Genomic DNA, 20,459 nt, shown 5'->3' with positions numbered 1-20,459 from the left:
CCCTTCCACATCTAATTTATCAAGTTCCCTAGATTCTCTCCAAAATATCTTCCCAAGCATTTCACTCCCAAACCTCCCCACATGACCACCATCATCAGACCTCGCCCATCTCTTCCTCAAAACCATGACCACCTACTAAGCTCTGTGCAAGGACTCTGCTGAAGTACGGCCTGACAGTGTCCCCACTGACCCCCAGCTGCCTACAACCTCTCTGCTCCCTCCTTCACACGTCAGTGCTCACAGGCAAGGGCCACACTCCCTAGCGGAGCAGAGTAAGCTCCCAGGAAATGTGTGCTGAGTGAAGGCGTGAAGAGAGGGAGGGAGTGGAGGCTGGGTAGAGAGACTGCAGGCTTGGAGGGACGGGGACACAGGGCACAGCCTGACTCCATCGGATCTTGCTGCCCTCTGGCCCCCCTGCTCTACCACACTGGCCTCGATCCACACACTTTGCTCTATCTGTTGCCACTGCCAGGGATGGTCTCCCTCCCCTTCCTCACCAATCTCACCTCCCACTGACAACCAACCTGCCCTTCCCACCCTAACATTCGCACCCCCGGCAGCTTTGTGCTTCCTCTTAGTACTTCCCACCATGTGATGTCTTAGGCCCCTTACTTATTTGTCTGGTTTGCTGTCTGTCTCTCCTACTTGCCCAGACGCTTATCAAGGACAGGGGTCCTTGTTTGTTCTGCTCCTTACTCTGTATTCCCAGCACCTAAAATGCTGTTAGTATGTAAGTACTAGGTGACCCAATGCAGTAGATGGACTGATGAGTGGATGAGAAATGCTGGTGACTTCATGATAAACAGAGGGGAGAAAATGGGCAGACATGTGAGTGAACGTGGTACACAGATGCATGCACGTGTGGACAGTGGGCATGATGGAAGGTGGACACATGAGGGACATAAACTGGGTGTGTGTGTGAGGCAAGGAACAGTCACTGCAGTGGGGGATAGTGGCTCTGGGGCTGACTGTGGGTTCAAACCCCAGCTCTACCATTAGGGCTGACTGGCTGTGTGTCTGTGGACAGGCCATGGACCTTCCCCATGGCTCTGTGTCCTCATCTGTAGGGAGTGCTTGCAGATTGCTGTGATGATCAGGACATTAAAGTGCACAGAATCAGTGCCTGCCAGGTCACGTCTAGCATACGCTGCTACCGTGCACATGGACCACGGCCACAGACATGGGATAGGCACATGGCCTGGGCAGGTGAAGGAGACTCACAGGTTGGTGGGGCTTAAACAGAACATGGAGCTGTATGGGACGATGGGTCGCGGGCCACTCCTCATCACATCATCAGCTTCCACCTCCTTCTTCCCCTCAGCTTGGCTTTCCAGGTCCACGTTACCACCTACAAGGACACAGGGCCACCAAGTTAGAGGTGTGGTGCACGTGAAGCCCGCATCATCCAGGTCTTACCCAAACAACAGACACAGTCCCAGCCCCAACCCCACCGGCCTTCAGGGACCCAGCCAGGGAAGGGCGTGTGGCTAAGAACAGAGCTTCACATGAGACTCCCTCCAATCGTGGACAGATCACGACTGAGGACTGAGCCAGCACTGGAGGCCCTTCCTCACCTCTCACTGCACAAGGGTCAGGGCAGGGGCAGCACCAGGCCCTGTGCGGCTGGCTGTGGGCCTCTGCCTCCACTAGGGGCCGCTGGTGTAGATGTTCTACTGACACCCAAGTCCCCCCCGCCGCCCCCCCGCCCCCGCCCCCTCCACCGCCGGCCCCAGAGACCAGGGCCAGCAGGCTCCCCCGCCTGGTTCAGGGATCAGTGCCTCCTTGAGAAAAGTCACCAATGCCCCACTGCTTCTGCAGGGATCGCGGGACCGCAGGACAGGGAGGAGCAGGGGCCGGCCCTGGACACTCTTCTGAACCTGAGAATCCAGGTGGACCCTGCCTGGGATTCTCTCCTTCAGGACCCTGGCAAAGGTCTGCAGAGCCAGGGCGGTGACCCAGGGAGAACTTCAGCAGAGCCCACATCTCGTATGGGCTCCTGCTCGGCTCCTCACTGCTCATTCCCCTGACCCTAAGCCCCCACCCTTTGCTGTCCCACTAATCAAACTACCCAGGGTTAAGATGTCTTGTTAAGTAGATTCTCTTAGGTAGATTCTTGTTCTTGTTAAGTAGATTCTGGTGTCTGTGCATAGTGTTTTTCTCACAGTGACTTTTCATTTTTCACTATCCCAAAGTATGTTTCCATTCTTGTGGGTTAACAGAGTTCCCGAGACCTCGGGGATGCCCAGGAACACAGGCCAGTGACTTGGAGCCAATGCCTACTACTGTACCTCATTTTTACTTCTTACAAGAAACATAAACGTAAAGAGGATGTTAAAAGGCAGAAGAAACGAGGGTAGTTATCCCCAGAGCCTGTGTGGCCGCCAATCCCAGAGAGGACAGCTAGCCTGAGAAGAAGCCCTGGGTGCACATGGAAGAGCTCATAGCAACAGCAGGAGCTCCCTGCTGATGGTGTCATTATATAATCTTCTCAGAGAGCAGTTTGGCAATAAAGTCCTAAAAAATTCTATTTATTGATTTAATCTGTAACCTGTATTCACAAAGGTGTTTGTTGTAAGTTCCTCTACAATAACAAAAAAATTACAAAATGTACAATCATCGGAAAAAGACTAAGTATGCAATATTCACATGATTCACCATACTACAGATATTAAAAATGCCTACAAATAGTTTCAATGACAAAAGAAGCTTAGGATATTATAAGTTAAAAAAAAAAAAAAAGGCTGCATACTTGTACATCCCAGATGAGCTCAACTCCAAAACAATAATATATGTGGGGAGAGAAATAACACCAAAACAATAATAATAATTGTGGTGATCTCTCAATAGCTGACAGTAATTTTAATTCCCTTCACTATACTTTTAACACTTGAAAAAATTTTCCATGATGAGTATGCATTATTTTTAAATTAAGAAACGTTTATTATTTTAAAACCACAGCTTTTCTTTTCAGACTCCTCCACAATAACAATAAGGCAGGACCAATATGGACTCAATGAAGAATTTTGCTGCTCAAAATAAGTGGAACAAAGATGCCAGAAACTGGATGGAAATACTCCTCCTGAAATAGACTTACAGCAACAACAAAAGTCATCAATTAAGTCAAAGCAGACCAAGAAAAACAGGAGAGGATCAAAATGGAACTACAGCAGACTAAGTTCATTGTTAGAAGCAGGTTCCTAAAAAAACAAACAAAAGACTTGACAGTAACAAAAATTAAATCATGAAACAGGACACTGCATCCAGCAAAATGGCCGGATACAGAGCAAGGATGAAGAGAACACTCACGAGAAACAACCACATGCTGGACGTGGTCCAAGCGCTTTTTGCCTCATAACAGCACTCACCAGCTTCTGCCATCACCTCTCTGTTCTAGATGAAGACCTGAGACATTACCTCGTGGGGAAACGATCTACCAAGGCCGGGATAGGGTCCTGAGCCTTGGGCTCACTACAAGGTAGGGAGCTACATGAGGGTTCCTACTAAGCTGCTCTCTTCAAAGAGAGCTAAAGTGAGCCCAGACTGGTAGTGCCCTGGGCTTCCGGGAAAGCAGATGGAATGACACAGCATCCCTCATCTGGTCCTACAGATTGGGCAGCCCATCTCAACTTGAAGAGAATTTCAGCCCTACAGACATCCATGCTACAGAAAGAATTTCTCTCCTATACATTCAGAAGAGCACTAGCTATATGCCACCCTTGAGAGAACTGAAAAAGCAGTCCATCAATTCATTTTCTATAGGGCTTCATTATCTCACAAAACCCCAGCCAAGAAATGGTGGATTAAGGTCAGTCATATATGAACTCAAAATAAAAAATATCACCAAACAGACCAGGAAGCAAGGTCACCATGAATGAAAGACAGCAGAAATAAGTAATTGGTTTACACCCCCCACAGACTTCAGATACAAGAATTAAAAAGAAAAAAATTTAGATGGAGAATATAAAGTAGCTAAGTGTAAATATGTAAATCAATAAAAAATTAATCTTAAAGAAATGAACAAACAATAGAAGTCTATAAAATTAACCCAGCATTTCCATGACCTGTGACAGAGAAACTTAAAATGGACTCATCCTCCCACTGAAAACAACCATAAAAACTGAACAAAATATATAATGTAAGTGTTTAAAGGCACAACAAGTCACAATCCTTGGAGGAAGGGAAGCACAGAGGTGACCCCATATTCCCCCAAGATTTTCCCCTAAGGCCATGTACCTATTTGTAGTGCAAGGAAACAGAACCCAGTAGAAAGCAACACTTTTACAGGGAGGAAGAGAAAAAGACTGGAGTTTGGGAACGACAAAGTGTCTGGGAATGAGGGGCAAAATCCCAGAGTGAAGTGCAGGGGAGACGTGAGTCACTCCACCAGCCCCAGTTAATCCCCCCCCCCCCCACTGCTGCATATGTGCAAGAGGAGTCTGGCCTCCACTGGAGGAAAACGCCCTGAAGGAAACTCTTGTCAAAGAAGAGGGCAAGGCTGAAGGCTTGATGCCAGATGTCAATGCCAACAGAGATTTAATTCTGCTGGCACTCAATTTTATTAGGGTTGTTCCTGTTTGTGTTAGTGTTCTAGTTACAGAGTTGCACAGATGTGGAATCATTGCCCTTTACCCTACTATAAGGCCTATTATTTCCAGGGCATGACATTTTCAGGAATGCACACATCATGTTGTAGCAGGAATGTCTGTAGTTAAGAAAGACAGAAAATGATATTAATCAGAAACTCAAGAAATAATAAGTGTTGGGGAGGATGTGGAGAGAAAGGAACCCTCTTGCACTGTTGGTAGGAATGCAAACTGGTACAGCCACTGTGGAAAACAGTATGGAGTTTCCGCAAAAAAATTAAAAATAGAATCACCACATGATCCAGTGATTCCACTACTGAGTATTTACCCAAAGAATAGGAAAACACTAATCAAAAAGATACATGCACCACTGTGTTTACTGCAGCATTATTTACAATAGCCAAAATATGGAAGCAACATAAGTATGCAGTGATAGATGAATGGATAAAGAAGATGTGGGGTATATATATATACACACACACACACACTAGAATATTACTCAGTATTAAAAAGAATGAAATCTTGCCATTTGCAACAATATGGATGGATATAGAGAGTATTATGCTAAGTGAAATAAGTAAATCCAAGAAAGACAAATACCACATGATTTCATTCATATGTAGAATTTAAGAAACAAAACATTTGAACAAACAAATTAAAAAGAGACAAACAAAAAAATAGACACTTATATACAGAGAAGAAACTGCTGGTTGCCAAAGGGGAGGTAGGTGGGGGAACGTGTGAAATAGGTGAAGGCGATCAAGAGTCCACTTATCATGAGGAGCACTGAGTGATGTATAGAATTGCTGAATCAGGGCTACCTGGGTGGCTCAGTCAGTGAAGCATCTGCCTTCGGCTCAAGTCATGATCTCAGGGTCTTGGGATCAAGCCCCACATCGGGCTCCCTGCTCAGCGGGAGTCTGCTTCTCTCTCTCCCTCTGCCTCTACCCACCCCTGCTCATGCTCTCTCTCTTTCCTCTCAAATAAATAAAAAGAGAAATCTTAAAAAAAAAAAAAAGAATTGCTGAATCACTATATTGTACACCTGAAACTAATATAACACTGCATGTTAATTATACTGCAATGAAAAAATAAATAAAATGATATAAAAAAAGATCTAAGATGCAATATAAAAAGGAAAGCCAAGAAACTGATAAATCTAAATAAACATGATCTCTATAAAGTCAAAACAATAGGGGCGCCTGGGTGGCTCAGTTGGTTAGACGACTGCCTTCGGCTCAGGTCATGATCCTGGAGTCCTGGGATCGAGTCCCGCATCGGGCTCCCTGCTTGGCGGGGAGTCTGTTTCTCCCTCTGACCCTCCCCCATCTCATGCTCTCTCTCTCTCTCTCTCTCTCATTCTCTCTCTCAAATAAATAAATAAAATCTTTTTAAAAAAGTCAAAACAATAATAATAACTACACTACTTTGTAAGGTTAGAAAAGGGACTACAATGCTGTCCTATGAAGGAAGTTGGGAGAAATGTGATTGCAACAGGTGCATAGCCTTGCTCAAAGGGAACTTAGAGTAAAAAATAACTACAGACTTTGTTACGCATGCACAATAGCCATTACAAGGGTAACCACTAAAAAAAAATAAAACAGAAATAGAGTTCATAGCTTTTAAACTAGTAGAGGGAAAAATGTGATACGTAAGCAAATAAACAACCAATTATTCAATATTTCTAAAAGGAAGCAAAGAAGAAAAAAGCATAGGAAAAATGGAAAAAAAGTCACAATCTAAAATGGATGAAGCAGTAAAAAGGTAAAATAAAACAGATGAAGCAAGTCCAAGTAAACTAATACAATAAATACAAGTCCACTCAACCTGGTTGTTAGCTGACATAGATTATTCAGCTGGATTTTTAAAACATACAGTTATCTGCAGTTTCCAAGAGACATGCCTAAAATATAAGGCCACATAAAGGTTGCAAGTCAAATGATGGAAAAAGATACAGCTGCCAAATGTTTCTTTAAAAAAAAAAAAAAGTTCAGTACTTATCCACATCAGAAAAATACACTTTAAGAAAAAATCATTATTAGAGTGACAGAGGGTCAGTACAAGAGGACAAGAGGCTCAGACCTTGTGAGACGTAAGGGTTCACACACATATAAAAAACCCCAAATACAGAAATCAATATACATCTTCATAGAAGTTTTGGGCTTTTTAATGAAGAAATAAAACAAAAATCCCCACAAAAGAGGTTCAGAAACATAGAGCTACTATTGTATAAACATATACAGCAGGACTTGGTCATCTGTTAAGACTGTTTTCTATAATGAGCTGCATGTTTCAAACTATTCGAAGAACTGACAAGTCTAAAAAAAGAAAGATTTCAATGCACCTCACTCAATTATCAATGGCTCAGTCAGTCAAAATATTAGTGAATATACAGCATACTTAGAATACAACTAAAAACTTGATTTAGCAAATATAAAAAGACCAGTGATTAACTGAACATAATAAAAAAATAAATAAAAATTTTTAAAAAGGCCAGTGTTCCCCAAATTAGAGAAAACATATTCTTCTTTTCTTTTTCAAAGATGTATTTATTTATTTGAGAGAGAGAGAAAGCATGAGTGAGAGGGGCAAATGGAGAGGGAAAGAGAATCTCAAGCAGACTCCACACCAAGTGCAGAATCTGACATGGGGCTTGATCTCACACCTCTGAGATCACAACCTGAGCTGAAATGAAGAGTTGGAAGCTTAACTGATTGCACCACTCAGGTACCCCAAAAACATATTCCTCTTAAGCACATGTGGAAACATTTACAAAAGTTGACCATGTGCCAAGCCATAAAGAAATTGTAAATATATCTCAAAGGAAACCATCATACAGGTCATGTTCTCTAACCACAGTGCAATTAAGTTAGAAATTAAGGCAGCAATCAGAAACAAAAAGATTAATTAAGATTTAAAATTTTGATTGGAAATTAAAAAATAGACTTTAAAGAGTTCGGGGCGCCTGGGTGGCTCAGTTGTTAAGCGTCTGCCTTCGGCTCAGGTCATGATCCCAGGGTCCTGGGATGGAGCCCCGCATCGGGCTCCCTGCTCGGCAGGGGGCCTGCTTCTCCCTCTCCCACTCCCCCTGCTTGTGTTCCCTCTCTCGCTGTGTCTCTCTCTGTCAAACAAATAAAATCTTTTAAAAAAAAAAAAGAGTTCATTGGTCAAAAATTATGTATTTATAGGCAGTATAACTGGGTCTACATAGAAAACAAAATAATCTACAGAGAAATTATTTAGGGTAACAAGAAAGTTTACTTGGCAACTCTGACTGCAAACAAACCCAACATACTTAAAAATACAATTTTTTAAACAATATCATTTAAAAAACAGAACAAGCAACATAACAAAGACAAAAAAAAGGAATTTTAGGGCAGTGAAACTACTCTCTTTGATACTATAAAGGTAGATGTATGTCATTATTATATTTGTCCAAACCCTTACAACATAAAACACCAAGAGTGAACTCCAATATAATCTGTGAACTTTGGGTGTAGGCTCATTGACTTTAACAAATATATCACTTTAGTGGGGGGGTTGCTTATAGCAAGGGAGGTTGTATATGTGCATGGGCAGTGAGTATATAGCAAATCTATACTTTCTGCTTAATTTTACTGTGAACCCAAAACTGCTCTTAAAAAAACCCAAAAAGATAAACTGGTTGTATAAGGGGAAAGAGATATAAATACAAAATCAAAGAAGATAAAAATCCTATAATCTTACATTTGAATGACAAATGCCAAAAGAATACATGATATATTCTTCTCTTTAAAAAAGAAAAAAAGTACAACATCCATTCATGTTGTCCATCCCTCAACAAAGTAGGTTTTAGAGGGAACATACCTCAACATAATAAAGGCCTTGTATGAAAAACCCACAGCTAACATCATATTCAATGGGGAAAGCTGAGAGCTATTCCCCTAAGATCAGGAACAAGACAAGATGTCCACTCTCACCACTTTTATTCAACACAGTACTGGAAGTCCTAGCCACAGCAATCAGACAAGAAAAAGAAATAAAAGGCATCCAAATGGGTAACAAAGGAGTAAAACTTTCACTATTTGCAGATGACATGATACCCTAAAGAGAAAACCCCAAAGACTCCACCAAAAAACTATTAGAACTGATAAATGAATTCAGTAAAGTTGCAGGATACAAAATCCACATACAGAAATCTGTTGCATTTCTATACAGTACTAATGAAATATCAGAAAGAGAAATTAAGAAACTAATCTCATTTACAATTGCACCAAAAGTAATAAAATGAACTTAACCAAAGAGGAAAGACCTGTACTCTGAAAACTATAAAACACTAATGAAAGGAATCTAAGATGACATAAATAAATGGAGGGATATCCCATGCTCATGGATTGGAAGAACAAATACTGCTAAAATGTCCATATTACCCAAAGCAATCTCCAGATTTAATGCAATCTCTATCAAAATACAAACAGCATTTTTCACAGAATTAGAACAAATAATCCTAAAATTTGTATGGAACTAAAAAAGTCCTGAATAGCCAAAGCAACCTTGCAAAAGAAGGACGAAGCTGGAGGTATTACAATCCCAGATTTCAAGACATACTACAAAGCTGTAGTATCAAAATAGTATGGTATTGCCACAAAAACAGACACAAAAATTAAAAGAACAAAACAGAAAACCCAAAAATAAACCCATGTTTATATGGTCGATTAATCTATGACAAAGGAGGTAAGACTATGCAATGGAAAAAAATCTCTTCGACAAATGGTGTTGGGGTGTCTGCCTTTGGCTCAGGTTATGATCCTGGGGTCCTGGGATGGAGCCCGATGTCGGCATTCCTGCTCAGTGTGGAGCCTACTTCTCCTCCCTCTACTCCTCCCCCCTGCTTGCTCTCTCTCTCCTGCTCTCTCTCTCTCTCAAAATAAATAAAAATTTTTAAAAAATGGTATTGGGTAAATTGGACAGCTACATGCAAAAGAATGAACCTGGACCATTATCTTACACCATACACAAAAATAAACTCAAAGTGGATTAAAAGACCTAAATGTGAGGCCTGAAACCATAAAAATCCTAAAAGAGAGAAAAGGCAGTCATTTCTCTGATATCGGTTATAGCAACATTTTTCTAGATAAGTCTCCTGAGGCAAGGGAAACAAAAGCAATATTAAACTACTGGGACTTCATCACAATAAAAAGCTTTTGAACAGTGAAGGAAACATTCAACAACAACAAAAAAGGACAACCTACTGAATGGGAAAAGATATTTGCAAATGACATATCCAATAAAGGGCTAGTATCCAAAATATATAAAGAACTTATACAAGTCAACACCAAAAAAATCCAAATAATCCAATTAAAAATGGGCAGAAGACATGAACATTTTCCCAAAGAAGACATACAGATGGCCAATGGACACACGAAAAGATGCTCAACATCACTAATCATCAGGGAAATGGAAGTCAAAACCGTGATATTACCTCACACCTGTCAGAATGGCTAAAATCAAAAACACACAAACAAGTGTTGACAGGATGTAGAGAGAAAGGAACACTTGTGCACTATTGGATGCATGCAAACTGGTGCAGCTGCTGTGGAACCAGTATGGAGATTAACCAAAAAGTTAAAAATAGAATTACCACGTGATCCAGCCATTGCACCAAAGAATACAAAAATACTAACTCAAAAAGATACATGCAGGGGCGCCTGGGTGGCTTAGTCAGTTAAGTGTCCAACTCTTGATTTCGACTCAGGTCATGATCTCAGGGTGGTGAGATCGAGCCCTGCGTCAGGCTCCACACTCAGCAGGGAGTCTGCTTGAGATTCTCTCTCTCCCTCTGCCCCTCCTCACCACCACATGCATGTTCTCTCTCTCTCAAATAAAAAATAAATAAATCTTAAAAAAAAAAAGATACATGCACCCCTATGTTTATTGCAGCATTATTTACAATAGCCAAACTATGGAAGCAGCCCAAGTGTCTATCAATAGATGAATGAATAAAGAAGATGTGATATATGGGATCACAATGGACTATTTCTCAGCCATAAAACAAAGAAATCTTGCCATTTAAACACCAGAGATGGATCTAGAGAGTATAATACTAAGTGAAATAAGTCAGAGGAAAACAAATACCACAGGATTTCACCCATATGTGGAACTGAATAAACAAAACAACAACAACAACAAAAACATGCAAAGAAAAAAAGAGACAGACTCTTCACTATGAAGAAAAAACTGGTGGTTACCACAGGGGAGGTGGGGTTGGGGATGGGTGACACAGGTGAGGGGATTAAGAGGACACTTACCATGATGAGCACTGAGTAATGCACAGAATTGTTGAATCACTATATTGTATACTTGAAGCTAATATAACACTGTACATTAATTATACTGGAATTTTTTTTTTTAAGATTTTATTTATTTGACAGAGAGAGATACAGCGAGAGGAGGAACACAAGCAGGGGGAGCAGGAGAGGGAGAGCAGGCTTCCCTTAGAGCAAGGAGCCCGATGCGGGGCTCAATCCCAGGACCCCAGGACCATGACCTGAGCCGAAGGCAGACGCTTAACGACTGAGCCACCCAGGCGCCCTTAATTATACTGGAATTTACATAAGTTGGAAGCTTGGGGCGCCTGGGTGGCTCAGTTGGTTAAGCGACTGCCTTCCGCTCAGGTCATGATCTCAGGGTCCTGGGACTGAGCCCCGCATCGGGTTCCCTGCTCAGAGGGGAGCCTGCTTCTCCCTCTGCCTGCTATTCCACCTGCTTGTGCTCTCTCTCTTTCTCTGTCAAATAAAAAAAAAATCTTTAAAAAAAAAGTAAGACTTAAAAACTTAAAAAAAAGTTGGAAGCAATAAAAACTCAGTAGCAACAACCACATTGCTAAATAAACACCATTTCTCATCAAAGGAGCCACAGTATCTCAGATCAGGTTCTACAGAAGCAGACCATAAGATGAGGGGCCATGTGCAAGTAAGTGACTGATTACTACCAGAATAAACTGGAAGGAAGTGAGGAAAACATAACAGGAAAGAGAAAACAGCCAAGCAAGAGTGCAGCAGCAGGGTCAGGCTGCTCCCACAGGGACTCTGGGGTCTGAGTTAAACCTCAAAGCTATCCCAACCTGAAGCCACAGGGCTGGGCTTTCCTACTCTTTACACCACTCCTTCATTAGCTCGGGTCACCTGGGAGATGTATGTCCACTTCCTGTCCCCTCCCTTGGTGGTCAATGGCAGTCCTCCAGGAGGAGCTGAAGGCGAGACCACTGAAGTAAGAGGATGGAAATGTGTAGGAACAGCCAGTGTCCAGTACACAGGTCTTCTTGGAGAGATGGTGGACTCCATGGCTGGGGCAGAAAAGGTACATAATAATCCTGGAACACTTTGTTGTAGATGAAAACCAGAAAGCTATCAAAGACAACTTAGGCATGTGAGGTAAAAAAAAAAAAAAAAAAAAAGCCAACTGTAAGGGGCCCCCACTGGTGAAAGATGGGACAATCTGAGCACCAAAAGTAATAGTGAGTTCCAAGAACTAAAGCACACCAAACACATTAAAATTTAAAAAGCTCATACTGATAATTCTCATAAATCTCTAATTGGCCATATTTGGAGTTTCTGGGCACCAATGCACTATTGTAAAGATCCATACACAGGGGCACCTGAGTGGCTCAGTTGGTTAAGCATCTGACTTTTTTTTTTTTTTTTAAGATTTTATTTATTTATTTGACAGAGAGAGACACAGTGAGAGAGGGAACACAAGCAGGGGGAACGGGAGAGGGAGAAGCAGGCTTCCCGCCGAGCAGGGAGCCCTATGCGGGGCTCGATCCCAGGACCCTGGATCATGACCATAGCCGAAGGCAGACGCTTAACGACTGAGCCACCCAGGCGCCCCAAGCATCTGATTCTTGATCTCAGCTCAGGTCTTGATCTCAGGGTCGTGAGTTCAAGCCCACCACCTCAAATAAATAAAATCTTCAAAAATATATAAATAAATAAATACCCATACATAAAGGGACAGAATTAAGTATGTATCTTGCTTAATACAAATACAAACTATATTCCAAATAGTTGATGAGGTAAGTTCTTCCTTATAGAAAAGGTAAAAATAATAAATGCATAAAGAATGACAGAATCATAAATTCACCATTGGGTGACACATAATGAAATAACAGACTTGGGTAACAAACATCAGTGTCTACTAAGACCTTCAGGGAAAAGCCTGGTAGAGAAACCACTGTAACAATAACCAGAAGGAAAACACTATGACACTAGATACTATGTATCTCCTGCTGTAAGGCAACAGAAGTGTAGGCCACCTATGAAGCTTCCCCAAAAGAGGTTAATTTGATTCCAATCAAGTCTCTAGATCTGTAGTTTACAAACAAGGGCAATTTTGCCTCCCAGAGACATTTGGTAACCTCTGGAGACATGTTCTACTTGTCCCAATCAGAGGGTGCTGCTGGCATCGGGAGGGTGAAGGCCAGAGATGCTGATGAACACCCTAAAAACCACAGGACTACCACCAACAACAAAACAAGGTTCAGAAGATCTGCCTTAGATCTAATTTCCATTTAACAGGAGATACTGAGGATAGAGGAATGTATTAAATGACACCATGATGCAATCAATCAAATGCAGAACGTGGGAAATCCTCCAGGACAAATGACATAGTTTCTTCAACAAAAAAATGTATGCATAAAATAAGAGAGGAGAAATTGTTATAGAGTAAAAGAGACACAGATCAAGCAACAGCAGATGAGTAAACCTTGTTTTGATACTGATACTAACAAATCAATTGTAAAAAGTTATTTTTTAGATAACTGGTAAAATTTAAACTTGGGACAGATATTAATATTATTAAATTATTATCAATATTGCTGTGTATAACAACACTTTGTGGCTGTTACATCCTTAATTTTTAGAGATGCTTACAGACACAGTTAAACCTAAAACAATATACAAAAAGCATAGGGGGAAAAAAAGGAGAAGATTCAAAGTGAAGATTATCAAAATGTGGATAACTGCTTAAGAGTAGGTGACAGAATATGAGGATTCATTATACTTGTGTCTCTACTTTCAATGCTTCAATTTTCCACAGTAAAAAAGTTTTCCTTTAAACAGCCTGGAGAGAAGACAGAGCCACACAGAAGAATAATTTAGACTAACGGCTGGTTTCTGCACAAGAATGGCAGGAGGCAGAAAGACAGTGGAATGGTTGCACTATGGACAGAAAATAATTAACAAACTAGAATTCCATATAAAACAAAACTACTTTTTACTAACAATGGTAAAATAAAGATTTTTCAAGCAAATTGAGAAAAATTTCCACCATCAAACCTCACTAAAAGAAATCAGAAAAGATGTTGTTCAAACACAAGGGTGGAGGGAAGCCAAATGGGATGATCCAAAATACAAGAATTGATGAAATATTAGAACGTACAATGATATCCACAGCAAAAAAAAAACACACACACATAAAGAAACTTCTGCCACGTGGAAATTCAAAACTATGCTTATAAATAAGTCATGGATCAAATAAGAAATCATAACGAAACCTGGAAGAAGATTTAGAAGTATGAAAACTATGTGTTTGAAAACTTGTAAGACAACTAAAACCCTTCTTAGAGTAAAGGTTAAAGACTTAAACACATTAGCAAAGTAGAGGAGCTTAAATGCCAGGAGCTGAGTATCCAACTAATAACTGGGAAAAAGAATATTATGATGAAGACACAGAAAGTGGAAGAAAAAATAATAAATAAGAACAGAAATAAAACAGAAAACAGAGATACAATGGAGACGATCAAGAAAGCCAAAAATTGAGACTACCAAAAATTGATAGTCTATTTAACTTGACAAACATTTAGGGGGAAAAGGGGTTACCAAGGGAAGGAAAGAAGGAAGGAAATTAGAAATGTCGCAGTGACACAACTACAAATCCAGCAGAAACTAAAAAGATAAGAGGCTATCCCACAGATAATGGCAGTCACCTCTACTCAAGTTCTCCCTGTATCCTCTATAAACTACACAGCCAGCAAGGAAAGGTAATAAAATAATCCACAGTCCAGACCTACAGCATACGGGAAATAAGAAGTACAAGGTTGAACTTACATGTAAGTGAGGAAATGAACCCTGAAGCCTGCACACTCAGGCATCAAGCAGGGATTGTGTGGAGGAGGGAAAGGACAGCAGGGTCAAAGTGACGGTGGGACACGGACACACCATCAACAGGTATTCATCTGTGGAAGAGGGGGCCCCACCCTAAGCAGAGGAATACTGAAATCCGAGCCCTTCTATTGGTGACTCTCAGGAAGTACGCGGGACTGACAACAGCAGTCTCGGAAAGACACTGATTCTGGAGGCAAAAGGCATACTTGGAAGGGAGAAGCACATTTCAGTTGCTTGGTGATGAAGGGAAAGAAAGAAACAAGTGGCTGCAGCCCAGGGTCCTCCAGAGATGGGGTGTCACCACCAAACTAGAACTGGACAGCACGCCCAACAAGGCACCGCTGAATAAAGAGACTGCATTTCACAGAACTGACAGAAAAGGGTGCTCTTGAACCAGAGAGCAAGAAGCCACCCGAGCCCCTCCCTCTTCTCCACAAAATCACATGTAATTACTGGTCTAGGAAAATTCAACACACTTCCTCATTATCAGAAAATGGAACCCCACATTCCTACAAAGCTTCTACCAAAAGAAAACAAAGTAAGGATGAAACGTTTCAGCTAATAAAAATACTCCACAAAAAAACAACTGCAAAGCAGAGGAAAAGCAAACTACAACACAACTTTCTAACATGAATCAAATATAATTAAACCAGCAATTGCTAATAAGAAAAACCACCACAAGTAAGATTAAAAGCTCAAAATAAAAATGTATGGAAAACCAGGAGATGAGAGATGAGAGTTGACCAAACTCAGGAGAGACACTGAAAAAGAAATCCCCTGAGAAATGAAGTTAAAGAGAAAGACAACACTGCCTCAGAAACCACAAGGAGTCCAAGGGAAAACAGACATGACTAAAATTATAGCAAGATGAAAAGAAGACAGGGGTCAAATAAGCCATGAGGAAAAGTATGAAAGAGGGAATGAATTTTCAAAAGAATCAGAGAGAAAATGATATATAGAAGACAAAGTAGATCAACATCTGTATAACTGGAACACCTGAAAAACAAAAGTAAAACAATGTAATAGAACTAACATTTAAGACTATAATCCCAGAATTTTTTCCTGAAAGGAAATAGCACCTGTCAATTGATTTTTGATTAAAATGCCAAAGAAATTCTATGAAAAAAGGATAATCTTTTCAGCAAGTGGCAGCAGAACAAATGCATGTCCATGCAGGGGGGAGGGAGGTAGGGGATAAGAAAATCTTCTACCCTAACCTCATGCCATATGTAAAAATTAACTCAAGACTTGAGCTCTTAGAAAGATCCATCCCACTAAGCACAACAGAAACCCCTTAGGCATCCTATATAAGGCAAACGTAAGATTCTGAAAGGTGGAGAGAATCCAGATCAGTTAGGGACCTTGGGGCCTGAGGAACAACACGGCAATAAGTTTTTCTTTTCTGGGGTTTTCCTCTATGCCTCATCTAACCTTGGTGCAGGAGGACCAGCAGCCCAGAAATCTCAGCAGGCACATATTTTCAAAAGCCCCCCAAAAAGCCAGCTCTCCCTAATGACAAGACCAGGAAAGATGCAGCCTAGCAAGACAGGAAACTTATAGATTATATGTCTATATATTATATAGACAATAACCACTCTACTACAGCCAAACACCCCAGAAAAAACTGCAACTCTACCTTGGCTCATATAAGCAGAGACCAAGTCGAAAGTGCAGACTTCTATCCTCACTAGCCTGTAATGAGGTACCCCAAAGCCCCTGCCAGGGTGAAATCAGAGAGAGCCAAGTAGGGAGCAGAGATTTTCATCCTCACCCTGTGAGAACAGGACCCCCCAACTCATGTGATATCAGTAAAGATCACATGGGTAGTCTGAACTGCAATTTCTACCCAGAAATAATTAGGCATCCCTTCCTTTTACTTGCCAGAGTGAATCATAGTAGAAAGCCAGGACTTTACCACCACCCAGAGGCAATGAAGTCTACCCCCCACCCCCGTGTCAATGGAGGTCATGTGGGGAGCAGCAACAAGGCACTCCCACCTCTCTCAGATAGGGTGGTATCATGGAGCCCAGCAGGAACAAGGAGCCTGCCCCACTGGGTGTAGGTGTCAATGAAAGTCAAATGAGAAACCTGTGCTTTCACTTCATCTGTCAGTAATGAGGCAGCTCACCCACCCTCCCCCCTACTGGAGGGGTATCACAGTAGGCCTGCTAAAACGGAAGACTTCAGTAAAACTCAGAGGTTTAGAATATATTATTAAAATATCTAGGGTTCAATAAAAAATCACTTGCCACACCAAGAACCAGGAAAATGTTAATTTGAATGAGAAAAGACAATCAATAGACACCAAGATGATACAGATGTTAGAATTATCTGAAAATAATTTTAAAGCATCCATCATAAAAATGCTTCAGCAGACAATTAAAAACACACTTGAAACAAATGAAAAAATAGAAAATCTCAGCAAAGAAAAAGAAAATTATAGCAAATAAATAGAAGATATAAAGAATTAAATATAAATTTTAGAACTGAAAAATACAATAACTGAAATGAAAAACTCAATAGATGGGCTCAACAGCAGAATGGAAGGCACAGAGGAAAGAATCAGTGAACTGGAAGACAGAACAATAGAAATTACCCAATTGGAACAACAGAGAGAAAATAGACTGAAAAAAGTGAACAGAGCTTCAGGGACCTCTGGGACTAGGACAAAAGATCTACCACTCGTGTCCAGAGTCCTGGAAAGGAAAGAGAAGGAAGGCAGAGCTGAAGATGTATTCAAAGACAGAATGGATGAAAAAATTTCCAAATTTGGCAAAAAGACACAAACCTACAAATTCAAGAAGCTGAGCAAATCCCAAACACAATAAACCTAAAGAAACCCATGCCAAAATACATCATAATCAAACTTCTGAAATATAAAGACAAAGAAAAAATCTTGAAAGCAGCAAGAGAGAAACAACAGCTTACCTATAGGAAGAAAACAATTCGAATGACAGTGGATTTCTCATCAGAAACCATGGAGGTCAGAAGGAAGAGGCACACGTTTTTTTCAAGTGCTGAAAAAAAAAGAACTGTCAACCCAGAATTCACACCCAGTGAAAACATCCTTCAGGAATGAAGGGAAAATCCAGACACCCTCAGAGGAAGGAAAACTTAGAGAACTTGTCACCTGCAGACCTGCCCTAAAAGAAATACTAAGGAAGCCCCTCTAAACAGAAAGTAAATCATGAAAGAAGAAATATTGGAATATCAGGAAAGAAGAAAGAACAAGAGAAGAAGTAAAAGTATGGATAAATACAAAACACTTTCCTTCTCCTCTTGAGTTTTCTACATTATGTTTGACGTTGAAGCAAAAATTATGACACACACTGATGTAGTTCTAAATATATGTAGAGGAAATAATTATGACATTTATACATAGGAAGGAAAAAGAGAGATAAACCTATTATATTTCACTTAAACTGGGAAAGTAACAACCCCAGTAGACTGTGATAAGTTATATATAATGTCATACCTAGAGCAACCATTAAAAAAAAATACAAAGAGATTCACTCAGAAGTACTACAGATAAATCAAAGTGAAATTCTAAAATACATACAAGTAACCCACAGAAGGGCAAAAAAGAAAAGAAAAGAAAAGAAACTAGAGAAATAAAAAACAGAAAGAATAAACAAAAATTAAACAGCGGACTTGTTATAACATATACAATTACATCAAATGTAAATGGTCTGAATATGCCAAATAAAAAACAGAACTGAAAAAGTGGATTAAAAACATGACCCACTCATATGCTGTCTATAAGAAACTAACTTAAAATATAACCATATAGCTAGTTTGAAAGTAAAAAGTGAAAAAGATATACCATGCAAATATTAATCAAAATAAAGTAGGAGTAGGTATATTCATATCAAATAAAGTAGACATCAGAGCAAAGAAAATTATCAGGTACAGAAAGACACATTACACCATGATAAAAGAGTCAACTTTCAAGAAGACAGCAATTCTAAATGTGTACATAATCAACAAGAGTGATGCAAAATATATGAAGCAAAACCGTATAGAACTAAAAGAAGACACAGACAAATCCACATTTATAGTTGAAGACTTGAACACCCCTTTCCCAGCAACTGACAGATCTAGACAGAAAATCAGCAAGCGCACAGAACTCAACACCATCCACCAACAGGATCTAATTGACATCTATAGAAGGCCTGACCCCCAGCAACAGCTGCATACCTTTTTTTCAAGCACCCATAGAACATATACCAAGATATGCCATATCCTGGGCCATAAAACAAGCCTTAACAAATTTAAAAGAATTAAAATCATGCAAAGTATGTTAACTGACCACAAAATAATCAAACTAGAAGTCAGTAACAGAAAGATATTAGGAAAATCTCCAAACACTTGGAAACTAAACCACACACTTCTAAATAATCCATGAATCAAAGAGGAAGTCTCAAGGGAAATTTTTTAAATGGAATTGAATGAAAATGAAAATATATAAAAATCTGTGGGACACAGATAAAGCAGTACTAAAAAGAAAATTTATAGCACTAAATGTTTACATTACAAAAGAGGAAAAGACTCAAATCAATAATTTAAGCTCCCACCTCAAGAAACTAAAAAAGGGCAAAATAAACCCAAAGCAACAGAAAGAAGAAAATAATAGAGCAGAAATAAAATGCAATTGTAAATAGAAAAAAAATCAATGAAAAAGAATCTGATTTTTTGAAAAGATCAGTGAGATTAACAAACTTCTAGCAAGACTCACAAAAAAAAAAGAGAGAGAGAGAGAGAGAATGAGAGAGAGAAGGCACAAATCACCAATTTCAGGAATGAGACAGGGGCTGTCACTACAGATCACAAAGACATTAAAAGGATAATAAAGAAATACTACAAATAACTACACACACATTTGACAAATTAAATGAAATTAACCAATTCCTTCAAAAGCACAAACTACTACAACTTACCCAATATGAAATAGATAACATAGCCTTGTCACCATTGAGGACTATTTTTTAATTCCAAAAAGATATGTTTCATTGGCAAATTCTACTAAACGTCTAAAGGACAATTAACACCAATTCCACACACTCACCTCCAAAAAACAGAAGAAGAAACACTTTCCAATTCAATGTATGAATTTAGTACCATTGTGATACCAAAACCAAAGACAGCACAAAAAAATAAAAAGGAAAGAAAGAAAAGTACCATTATCCCTTATGAATACAGAGGCAAAACTCCTTCACAAAATATTAACAAACACGAATCAGCAATATATAGAAATAACTGTCCAATGACCAGTAGAGCTTATCCCAGGGATGCAAGGCTGACTTAATATTTGAAGACCAATCAATATAAACTGCCATATTATAAAAGAAAAACTACATGATCCCATCAACTGATGCAGAAAATCATTTGACAAAATTTAACACTGATTTAATGTAAAAACTCTCAGAAGAAAAAGGAATAGAGGGGAACTTCCTCAACTTGATAAAGAACATCAACCAATATCTCCCCCCCAAAAAAAACCTCAAAAAGCTAAAAACTACAGCTAACATCATACTTCACATTGAAAGACTACATGTTCCCTCCTCCCACAAGATGGGACTAAGAGAAGGACATCAGTTCTCTCCACTGCTGTTCAACACAGTTCTGGAAGCTGGCAGTGCAACAAGGGGAGAAAGGATATAAAAGACACACACATCAGAAAGTGAAAAATAAACTGTTCATTAGCAGATGACTTGATTCTTTATGCAGAAAATCC

The 20,459-nt window shown here is 39.9% G+C and overlaps 1 protein-coding gene across 1 annotated transcript in view; it reads right to left on the bottom strand.

Moving 5' to 3' along the window:
* CACNA1B (calcium voltage-gated channel subunit alpha1 B) overlaps positions 1-20,459 on the bottom strand; it is a gene marked incomplete at its 3' end in the record, with an annotated part of 162,821 nt that overhangs the window by 34,922 nt on the left and 107,440 nt on the right. Inside the window, exon 22 of the mRNA XM_064579164.1 lies at positions 1,222-1,348. Within this exon, the coding sequence (XP_064435234.1) occupies positions 1,222-1,348 (127 nt within the window). The remainder of the gene's footprint in view (positions 1-1,221; positions 1,349-20,459) is intronic.

Source organism: Mirounga angustirostris, unplaced genomic scaffold, assembly GCF_029215605.1.
Source record: "Mirounga angustirostris isolate CCGP_5_RB_7025 unplaced genomic scaffold, mMirAng1.0.hap1 SCAF_15, whole genome shotgun sequence".
NCBI lineage: Eukaryota > Metazoa > Chordata > Mammalia > Carnivora > Phocidae > Mirounga > Mirounga angustirostris.
This window is presented reverse-complemented; position numbering and strand designations above follow the sequence as displayed.